This window comes from Rutidosis leptorrhynchoides, chromosome 3, assembly GCF_046630445.1.
Source record: "Rutidosis leptorrhynchoides isolate AG116_Rl617_1_P2 chromosome 3, CSIRO_AGI_Rlap_v1, whole genome shotgun sequence".
NCBI lineage: Eukaryota > Viridiplantae > Streptophyta > Magnoliopsida > Asterales > Asteraceae > Rutidosis > Rutidosis leptorrhynchoides.
In genome coordinates this window covers 535041924-535053058 of record NC_092335.1, presented here as the reverse complement: position 1 = coordinate 535053058, position 11135 = coordinate 535041924, and the positions used below count along the sequence as shown (strand labels likewise).

The following is an 11135-nucleotide window of genomic DNA, read 5'->3' as shown; positions in this document are numbered from 1 at the left end:
AAGGTAAAGAGTTAGCTTAAAAGGGAACTTGTCGTATGGGTCAATCATGTCAAACGAGTCAAAAGTCATTTGAGTTGTATATATATTTTAGCTTCCAACCAGATCCGACTTTTACACACAATCTTGAGTTTTCCATTGAAACTTAATGTCATGTTTTTTCTTCTTTAAGAGCTTCCACTTTCACAAACAGATGGCATTTAAAAAGTTAGAAACTCTCCAAATCAATTAACATAAACGTGCTTTATCAACAAATTACCATCATAAAAAGTCTTCGATGTATATTGTATAGTTTTTTTGGGAAAGTACGATTTCTCTACAATACAATTGTTTTGGTAAGCCATCATATGTTTGAAGTAGACACATCAATACATCATACATTATGTAATTTTGAAATTGAGTTTTTCGTGTTTAAATATCTGCAGTGTTTTAAGTTTTAACCTATTTACAGAAAACAAAGACGGTACATATGTTGAACATACTCTTTTGTTCACTCTCAAAAGGTTGTTCTTGAACCATAGAGGATCTTGTTTATGATCAAATTCAATCACATAAAGTACTAACAAAAAACTCTGCAAACTCATTTAGGTATTAAAGTCTAGAAAGAAAGACAACAATCGGCTACACATAACTCGTTTGTTCCGTATGAACTTGTGTTCCTGTAACTGAATTGACAACATGATTTCTTACAGGTGACTTCTGTATTTTATAGCTGTAGATGCATAAACAGGTGCACTCTGCAAACACATAATATATGTTACATACATGAAAAAATGTTCTTTTTAGCTTGTTTTTTAACTTTCTTCCTAGAACGTTAGGAAATAATAAACCATTGCCATATTAAACGGTGGAAGATAGAGGCAGCAAGATGGGTGGGTTGTAATGAGTGAAAGCAGATTTGGGTTGACCTGAATAACCTTGTCCATTTTGTAATTGATTGTAGTTATTTTCCCGTTCATATAATTAAAAAGCAGAATTATTGTTATGAACTTTTATTTGAGTAAAACGATTTGAGAGCTTGCATATGTTAAAAACACGCTTTACATGACTCTCAACACATTGACATGTTCGACCCATCCTGTTCCCCTTATACTTGAAGTTTTAGCTGACCCATTTGAGATAATAAACAACGTAAATAACCCATTTAAAGATAAATGGGTCAAAATGGCAGCTGTTGTGGGAGGATTAAAGTTACTCACCAGAGGTACACCATTCATCGCTCGTTCTTCCAAGAATCTCGATGGTTTATAGAAGTCGCCATATATTTGGGTCCATTTCTTCAGACTTGTAAATATGTGTTTGCTTCCGACCAAATCTGCCCAGAAGACGATGCCACCACTACAATGAAAACCAAAAAAATATTAGTCTTTAACATATTCAATATTGACTTTTTGTCGCAAACAAAAATTCTTGTTCGCGGTTGATGATTTGCAATGTTTTACTAAAATAACGGGTTTTTGTAACAAAAAAGGTAATTAATTTAGTTGTAATCTTTCTTTGCTATGAAATATGAATACATTGTCGTATCATATATGGACGTACCGGGAATCATGAATTTTTTTTCACCAAGGGTGAATATTTTTTTAGAAGCATAGCAACTTTTTTTGGCCAAAATATGGAGGCTTTTGGGCATAATACGGAGGCTTTTGGGCAAAATACGAAGACTTTTGGGCAAAAAAAAAAAAAATCCACTGGGGCAAAATGAAAAATCCAAAACTTTTGCATTAAAAATTACAAATCCACTGGGGGCGGGTGCCACCCCTGCCCCTTAGTATGGGCAAAAAAAAATCCACTGGGGGCAAAATGAAAAATCCAAAATTTTTGCATTAATAATTACAAATCCACTGGGGCGGGTGCCACCCCGTGCCCCTTAGTAGTTTCGCCTGTGCGTACCGGTATGATGGAAAACTCATGCCAAGAACAGATGCCATGTCAAGGTCGGATGATCGAACAACAATTCCTTCATCTAAAACACGACACGCCTCATTCACTACCGGAAACAATACCATTTCCACTATTTCTTCATCCGTCACAGATATGGCCTGAAACAATCAATTTAACCAAACACATTACGAAGTATTTTCTAAGTCTTTGGAACACAAGTGTTTTTTAACACAATAAGAGTAAGCAGATCTAGAGCCTATGGTATTAGTCGAGTAACCTAAGAGCTATGTTTAATCATATAAGATACACTAATTGAGTAGAAAACCCCTGATAGAAACAGAATTTGTTGAAATAGAAATAGGCTAGATTTTATTAAAAAAAACAAAGGATAGTGGCCAGATTCGAGAGGGGCACGGTCTCCGATTACATGAACAAGATATGAAAGCAATTGAATCTGAATGCTAAGAATGAAATACTAGCCTATAATTTATACTACTATTCAAATGCAGAAATCAACTCCTTAATATCCTCCAGATATTAATTAAATTAATTGATCAGCCATTGACTGCCATTGACTTGACCATCTTGACCAAAGCTGACCAGAAACTGGTCCCTAATTTCCTCCTAATATTAATTGCATTAATCATCCATTGACTTTGACCAAGAAGGTTCAACCAATTTCCAAAGATGGAATTAAGTTGTGGACTCTTATCATTACTTCCCTCCCGGTAAAACGTCTTGTCCTCAAGACGGAATGCAAGAAATTGTTCGGCAACCAAAGCATAGGTTTCCCACATAGACTCTTCTGGGGGTCGGCTACACCATGAAATCAATAATTCTATGACAGGTTGGCCAGCCTCATAGACCCATCGATGCGTGATGACCGAATTCAGTTGTAAATTAAATTCCCAGTCTTTAGTTATAGGTAACGGTGTAGTTGGTACTGAAGAAAACGATCCATGATCTGGTTCTATGGCTAGGTGTTGAAAGTTGGATGATTTTTGGGGGCCGGCTGCGACACCTTGTAACTTGTATTGCTTCCCATCTACTGCAAAGATCATGAACATCTCCTTCCAATTAGCTTGAACCGAGTTTAAGGTGGCTAACCATTGGATACCCAGAACAAGGTCAGCACCTCCAAGAGAAAATGGATAGAAATCTTGTGAAATTTTAAGTTCCTGGATCTGTACAGGAAGTTTTTTGCAAATGTTGTTGCATCGAACCACATCGCCATTACCAATTTGGACACCAAATGGTGCCACCAGGTTGGGTTCCAATTTGAGTTTACTCACCAAGACGTCCGAAATGAAATTATGCGTGGAACCTCCATCAATTAAAATTAAGACTTCAGTAGAGAGCAATTTACCTAAGACCTTCATTGTTGTAGGATGTGGTTTCCCTAAGACAGAGTGTAAGCTGATTTCAGCGGTTTCTTCCAGGTGATTATAATTAAGCAGCTTGGTTACGTGGGGTTCCTCCGTATCTTCTTCTATTTCTAACGACTTGAGGGTACCGGTCTTACATCGATGACCTGGTCTATATTTGTCGCCGCATCTGAAGCATTCTCCTTTCAAGAAGCGGTTTTGTTTTTTCTGTATCAGAAATCTGGGGGGAATTTTTTGGTTGGGTGGATATTGGAAGTGGGATGTAAGGTGTTGGATTTTGGTTTTTTTCACTTGAGGACCAAGGAGTACTTTTCCCAGGACAGTGAGACGAGAGTTTAGATTCAAACTCCAAAGCCAAGCTCATTGCGGTGTACACTGTACGTGGCTTGTGAATTCTTACATCAGATTTCAACTCATCTTTAAGACCATTCAAGAAGACTCCTAAGAGACAATGATCAGGCCAATTTGACACTCGAGACGATCTCTTCACGAACTCCTGCCGATATTCTTGAACCGAACCCGTTTGTCTGATGCTACAAAGAAACTCGTCTGGGTTTTGGAACTCGGCTGGACCAAAGTTCTTGGTAAGGGCTTGGACCAATTCTTCCCAGAAAAGGATTGGTTGGTCGCTTGAGAGCCAAGAATATAGATCCAACGCATCACCTTCTAGATGCATTGAAGCTACCTCAACCTTGTCATCATCAGGAATACGATAATATCTGAAATATTTTTCTGCTTTCAACAACCATCCACGAGGATCGCCACCACTAAAAGTTGGGAAATCAATTTTATTATAGGGTCTACCATGATGTCGACCCTTACATGAACTTTCCCCATCATCAGTCTTGCTTCTACGAGAGTGTTCTCCTGCTTTCAGCGCTACTATATCTTCCTGCATTGTTTCAGGGGATTCCAATTTTGCTGCTATGGCTGCTAATTGAACAGCAATTGGGTCAGGAGGGTTGCTGTCCTCGCTTGCGCTATTCCGGGTCTGCACCATATTCGATTTCCCGGCAATGGAACCAAATGATAGAAACAGAATTTGTTGAAATAGAAATAGGCTAGATTTTATTAAAAAACAAAGGATAGTGGCCCGATTCGAGAGGGGCACGGTCTTCGATTACATGAACAAGATATGAAAACAATTGAATCTGAATGCTAAGAATGAAATACTAGCCTATAATTTATACTACTATTCAAATGCATAAATCAACTCCTTAATATCCTCCAGATATTAATTAAATTAATTGATCAGCCATTGACTGCCATTGACTTGACCAACTTGACCAAAACTGACCAGAAACTGGTCCCTAATTTCCTCCTAATATTAATTGCATTAATCATCCATTGACTTTGACCAAGAAGGTTCAACCAATTTCCAAAGATGGAATTAAGTTGTGGACTCTTATCAACCACCCTTAATGGTTTTGGGAACAAAGTGTAATACGGATCGTTTCGAACCATTACCAAAAATATCCATTTGACTCTAACCCTTTTCGAGATGTAAGCCAACCTACCAGACCCATCCATATTGTCACCTCCACTAAAAGCCTTGGTTCGCCTTGGTCAACTGAAACCGACACCGACAAAGAGGGCTGGCAGGTGCATTTGAAATTTATAGGTGCTAAAAAGTTTGAAATTTTACCATAAAATTATAAATTATTACATAGTTTCCGCACACAAACACAAAATATTCCACATTAAGTGACCAACAAAACGGAAACTATATTGGGTCGACATTGAAATCTTACCTTTCCTTGGGGCATCCGATTGGCTAGCCTTCTTGACTCCTCTATAATGGGTCCCACCGAGGGATCCGGCTTTGGCTTGCTGCCCTTTTCATAAATGTAATACCCTTTCCCATTACTTTTACCTGAAACGGTAGTTTTCATTTGAACGCAAAACTCATGATTAAAAAAAAAACAAAAAAAAAAAACAAATAGGAAATGTTAATATAAAAATGTACCATTTCGTCCATTTTTAATTAGAAGGCTGACACAAGGAGAGACGAATGTGCGATCAGGAAAAGCTGTAGCAAATTCTTTGGCTACCGCAATAGCTACACCATATCCAGTCAAGTCTTCAAGCCTACAATCACAAATTTACAAGAAATAAATAAAAGCAACTGATGTCACGCTGATGTCACAAAAAACTTACTGGAATGGGCCCATTGGAAGCCCGAAGCTGGTGATCAATCTGTCAATCCTAAACAAGTCGACACCTAGATGAAGCAACATGTCTGCACTCTGTGTGTATGGGAAAAAGGTACGATTGACAGCAAATCCTGTACAGTTTCGTACCACAACAGGAACTTTCTTTATCATTTTTCCAACTGTCATAAGATCGAGGATCACTTGAGGAGACGTCTTTTCTGTTCGCACGATCTCCATTAGAGGCATCACATGGGCAGGACTGTCATCATTTCAGGAAAAAAAAAAAATTGCAAGTCTTATTTATAAATCTTGAAATATAGGTGGCAATATTGACCCATTTACTTGTGAAAAAGTTACTCTGGGATGTGTTAAATAAATGTAAGCTCTAGTATGTCTTGCATACTCATTTCATTTATTAATTATTAATAAACAGATAAAACTTCAAAGATACAAGTGAAGTCAAGTGGTCAATTTAACCTGAAGAAATGTGCGCCTACAACTCGGTCTTGAGATGTTAGTTTCTCACCGACTAAGTTAAGGTCAATAGTAGATGTGTTGGTTGCCAAAATGCAATGAGGTGGACAGGCCTTCTCAATCTCGCAGAAGATTTTTTGCTTTAATGAAACGTCCTCAATAACCGCCTGTCAATAAAAGTAGCTAATTAAACAACTATGAACTATGTGCACCAATCTTCAGAGTTACATGGGTTATCATAAAAAGGATTATCACAATAAAAGTAGCAAACTAAAAAACTACAATCATCCATCTTCATAGTTACATGGGTTATCAAAAACACCATAACTTTATACTTCACAACAAAGGTGGCAATTTTAACCCGTTGAGGCATTCACCTGTGAATGGTTGATTGAAATTTGTGTTTCATCATTGAGGGGTCAAACGGGTAGCTTAAAATAGATTAGTATTAAAGGAAATCGGTCAAATGAGTCAAAAGTTGCCCGGAGTTATCTCACATGAGCTTTTGTCTATTGTATAGAGCCTTTTAACTTATGAGTATTTACTTATCAGAGAGTGATTAATTACTAATAGATATAGTTCCGTAAGAAAATAAAAGAGAAAAGAAACCTCTATAACCATATCTACGTCGTTGAACTCTGAGTAGTCCAAAACCCCTTTAACCATTGACAAGGCTTTGTCAGCTCTGTTTTGTGCCAACTTTTTTCTTGCAACCAAACTTCTCACATTAGCTGCAAGCAGATAACACCGTTATAACTAGAGGTAACAATTTGGACATGTCCACTTATAAATTGGTCAAAATTCGATTTATATATCAAACAAGTCAGTAAAATTAGCTGAAAAGGGAACAGGTAAAATGGGTTGAAATTTGAAGTGAGTTTTAAAGCATACAACCTCCTAAATTGATCTATTCAAATATTTGATTATACTTGTGATAACATATTTTTCTTACAATCATATGCATTATAACTGACCAGTTTCGAACCATCACCAGTGGAGTTGTAAGGACTCAAAAATCTAATGAAGGTACCACTTGTTTCACTTGATAATCATCGGTTTATGATGATGAAAAATTAATATAATTAACTAAATTCACTAAAATCGAGATAGTACCTACTACCTTCTATCATTTTAATCGCATTTTGAAGATACTCAGAGTTGACTTCTTTAAGAACAACATATATATTATTAACAATTAGTGTTGTAGCGATTCCAGAACCCATTAATCCTCCACCAATTATAGCAACTTTCTTCACAGCCCTCGGCTTGAGCCCGATGTCAGTAACATTAGGAACCTGTCAGTCACAAAAACTGATTTAAGTACGCACGAAATATTAAGGAAGCATACAAAATAGTCACATTAGATTGAGTATGTTACCTTTGAGGTTGCACGTTGTGAAAAGAAGACATGACAAAGACCTTTTGAGGTGTCCGAAACAACAAGCTCGTTAAAAACTTTGCCCTCCTGTTGATAATTCGTTAAAAGTGCCTCACTGAAACATTGCTGCTTAAGAGAAACTTTGCATTTATAAAGGAAATAGAACAAAAAATTACGTTTAAAACCCCAGGGAATCCCCCTTTTACAATGCCCTCCTCAATTACATCAAGGCATGCCTGGTGTTGTGGCAAATTAGGTGCAGTCCGTTTGACTTGTTGACTCGCAACCTTAAGTATCTGTTGTGCTTCTACTAGTGAACCAATCTTGTTTACGCTGTGAAGGGACCGGACCCACGGTTTTCGCTTGTTAGCAATGTCTAATGCCCAACGCCTAGATACCTTAATTAGATCTTGAGGATGCACAATAGCATCAATGAGACCTAGCTTTTCCCCCTCTTCGGATAGTATCGGTTTAGACGTCTACACACAAAAAAAAAAAAAAAAAAAAAAAAAAAAAAAACAATAAAAAAACGAAAAAGAAAAGATTAAATGACAATGAAAAATGAGTCAACCCATCCATGTTCAAACTTGTTGAAGCAGATAGAAACTCACCAACATCATATCAATTGCCTTTGGCAACCCTATAAGTCTAGGAAGCCGTTGGGTACCTAAAAAGTATGATAATTTAATTCCTTTTATTAAAAACAATATCATGTTTATTTAACTTAATCCAAAACTATTACAAGTATACATAACACTAATGGTGTACCTCCAGCGCCTGGTAGAACTCCAAGTGACAACTCAGGCAACCCAAGTTGTGCCTTTGGCGCTGCAATACGTGCATGGCATCCCTGTTTAAAACTACTAAAATAAGAGTACTTTCACAAAACATTATATTTGCCAAAATGATACAATTATTTTTTCTGATGGCCGAAATCACAAACCACTGAAACTTCTAATCCAGCACCGAGTGCAAGTCCTTCAATTGCAACAACTACAGGTTTCTTCGCATCTAAAGTTACATGATTATATAAATTGATCAAGTTTTAAATTAATGTAATTATCCTTGAAAACGGTTATGAATCACGATTTGGCTGAAAATACCTTCAATTTTGTTGATGATAAGGTCCACAGATATATCAGGTAGAAGAGATAAATTTCCTGCCAGTCCAATACGTCACTTAACTGTTAACACTTAGCAAAAGATATTTGAACAAAGAAGTGAATTAATATTAATAACATAACATTCGTTAGTAGAAAAGACGGTAACTAATAACGATGTACCGGTCTGTTGAACTTTTTGGAACACGTTGATGTCAAATCCACCAGTAAACTTCCCATTTTCTCCTATAAAAGTAAGAACCTTTGAATTAGTAAAGCATAATACAAGATACAAGATACAAGATGAAAAAGAAATGTTTAATAAATAAAACATACAAAAATTCAAACTATTTACATTTTACATATATATATGCTTTAATAAAGTAGCTAAATGACTAAATAAAAAGTGATATCACCAAAATCAAAAGCAAATTTATGACCTCAAAAACCACAAATTGATCTATAGTCAGAATTTAACTTCACAGTTTACGGGACTCGTATCATATATCTTTATGATCTGAAATTGTAAGTAGCTGTATGAACATAAACAAAAAATCCCACTTCAGAAAAATTCCAGCGTTCTCATTAAAGAAAAACATAAACAGCTGGTCAGTGCCGTGCGCTAGTTTTGAGCGTCAGTCTACTTGGTATATTTATGAGACACTGACGCCTGTTAACCGGGCGTTAGTTTTGAGCGTTAGTTGAAATATTGACGCATTTTACATTCATCCGTAAGATTTGCCCCACCAATCATATGTTTACACAATTTTATAACAATTATTTAATTTATTTATTCCCCTCATTTTCCAATCAGATTTTACCACATCACTCTATAAATATCTGACACAAAAAACTGACATGTTGGATCATTGAGGGTCAAACACTGACATTGACATGTCATTGTGAGATTTCACTTTTTGGCCAAAAAGTGCATAAACTGCCGTGATATCACATGCACGGTTAGAAATGGTCTCATGAGAGTCCATCTACGAGTACATGTAACACATGTGGCAGTCCAGTCATCGATGTGTTAATGATCCCGGCTGCGTTATCACTTCTACACATCATCGATTTTGACTGGTTACCATCTAACTTCCAATCAGTAATCATTTTTTCCAAAAATTGAATTTGTAATCTTTTTTGTGATCAACAATTTTTTTTACCGCTTTCGTCATATTTTGTAAAAAAAAAAAAAAAAAGAAGAAGAAGATTTTAAAAGCTATAAGGTTTTCCGTGTTTAGCCTACCGAGAGGACGTGTAATGCGACCCGTTATTCTGATGATGTACCCAGTCCATTAGGATTACTCCTAAAATATTTTCTGACTTATATTTTGTAAGTTACATATTTTTGGCAAATTCACATCTAATCCAATCAAACTCTAATTTGTTTTTTTAATATAACATCAAAAAAACAATAAAAATCAACAAATTACCAGTCAAAACTATGGCTTTTACATCATCTCTGATCATAGCTTCATCGAGTTTCTCCTTCAACCAACCAATAACTAAACAAAACAAAAAAAAAAAACCAAAGACAAACGATTCAAGTTTAATTTCACATACAACTTGCAGAAAACTCAATTCAACAAAAAATTAATTGGATGAAAAACTTACTTTGAACAGCAAAGGCATTAACAGGTGGATTAGAAATGGCGATTACAGCTACACCATCAGAACCCACTTCCATTTTTACTTCCATTTTTTTTCGATTCAAGTCGTCAAACGGATGTCAACGCAAGTCAAGGGATGCCTATATGTGTGTATGATCATTTAATATTTAAAAATACTCCATAATATATCAAGGAAGAATACATAGCGGGAAGAAAAGGACAAGGTGCGGTTGTTGGCACAAAAAATAATTTGAGTTTGGGTCGGGTATGACCTATAATCGAATATCAGTTAATGATGAAATGAAACCGATTAGTCATTAGCTTCAGTTAATGTTCATTTAAGAGTGGAATATGACCTGGACTATTAAGAAAGTATAATAATATAATAAGAAAAAAAAAACTAAGTTAAACCACCGTCGGAGGAGAGATGGTGAGAAGCGACGATGGAATTGACAAGGAGGCGGTATTCATTTTTGTCCGCCGTCGATGCTCAACAGTGAGATCGACGGCATGTACCATGTGCTCTGACATTTTATCTTTTAGATTGACACAATATTTAAAACCGATTTATATATTTATTTATTTTAGAAAAACTTTAAACTAATATAATTAAAGAAAGGTTTCATCAAAAATAAAAGACAAAATTACTCCCGTCGTCCTTGAACATATACCGAAATCATACGCGTCGTCCTCAAAGTTTTTTTTTTTTTTTTTTTTTTTTTTTTTTTTTGCGTTCGTCGTCACTGAACTTGCATTTATAACTTGTATCGTCTTTCTGTTAACTGTCGGTCTCTTTCCTCCGTTAACCTTCAGCATGTGTCAAACATGTGAAGACAATTCAGTCATTTTCTCTCTTTGAAAGTCATTTTCTCTCTTTGAAAGTTCAGAGACGACCGACATAATTTTGTCTTTTTCCCTTAAATAATTTAATTTATTTTTCTTTCATTTTTCTTTTCTTTTCTCTTTTTTCTTTTTTCTTTTCTTTTCTTATCACCTTACTTTCGTACCGCTAATGAATAATTAATTATTTGTTATGTATTTTTTTAATTTAAATTATGTAATTTTATGTTTTAGTAATTTAAATTAATGTAATTTATGTATAATATAGCCGTTTATTGCATTAATTCATAAACGATTACGTTATTTCCTAAACT

The 11135-nt window shown here is 35.6% G+C and overlaps 1 protein-coding gene across 2 annotated transcripts; it reads right to left on the bottom strand.

Annotated features, from left to right (window-relative positions):
- Window positions 1-407: 407 nt before the first annotated feature.
- On the bottom strand, window positions 408-10248 carry LOC139898417 (peroxisomal fatty acid beta-oxidation multifunctional protein AIM1-like). Of its 2 annotated transcripts, XM_071881148.1 has the most exons (18): window positions 9986-10246; window positions 9805-9876; window positions 8555-8617; window positions 8375-8431; window positions 8215-8282; window positions 8040-8121; window positions 7883-7938; window positions 7448-7750; window positions 7272-7358; window positions 7014-7188; window positions 6503-6624; window positions 5897-6060; window positions 5424-5678; window positions 5233-5354; window positions 5018-5139; window positions 1891-2039; window positions 1197-1335; window positions 410-734 (listed from the first exon to the last, which is right to left on the bottom strand). In XM_071881148.1, exons 1-18 carry the CDS (start codon window positions 10068-10070, stop codon window positions 684-686), a joined length of 2172 nt encoding a protein of 723 aa, XP_071737249.1. In that variant the 5' UTR covers window positions 10071-10246; the 3' UTR covers window positions 410-683. The 2 variants fall into 2 exon arrangements, with proteins under 2 accessions (XP_071737250.1, XP_071737249.1); XM_071881149.1 differs by lacking the exon at window positions 1891-2039 and having other exon boundaries at window positions 408-734; window positions 9986-10248.
- Between the last annotated feature and the right edge of the window lie 887 nt (window positions 10249-11135).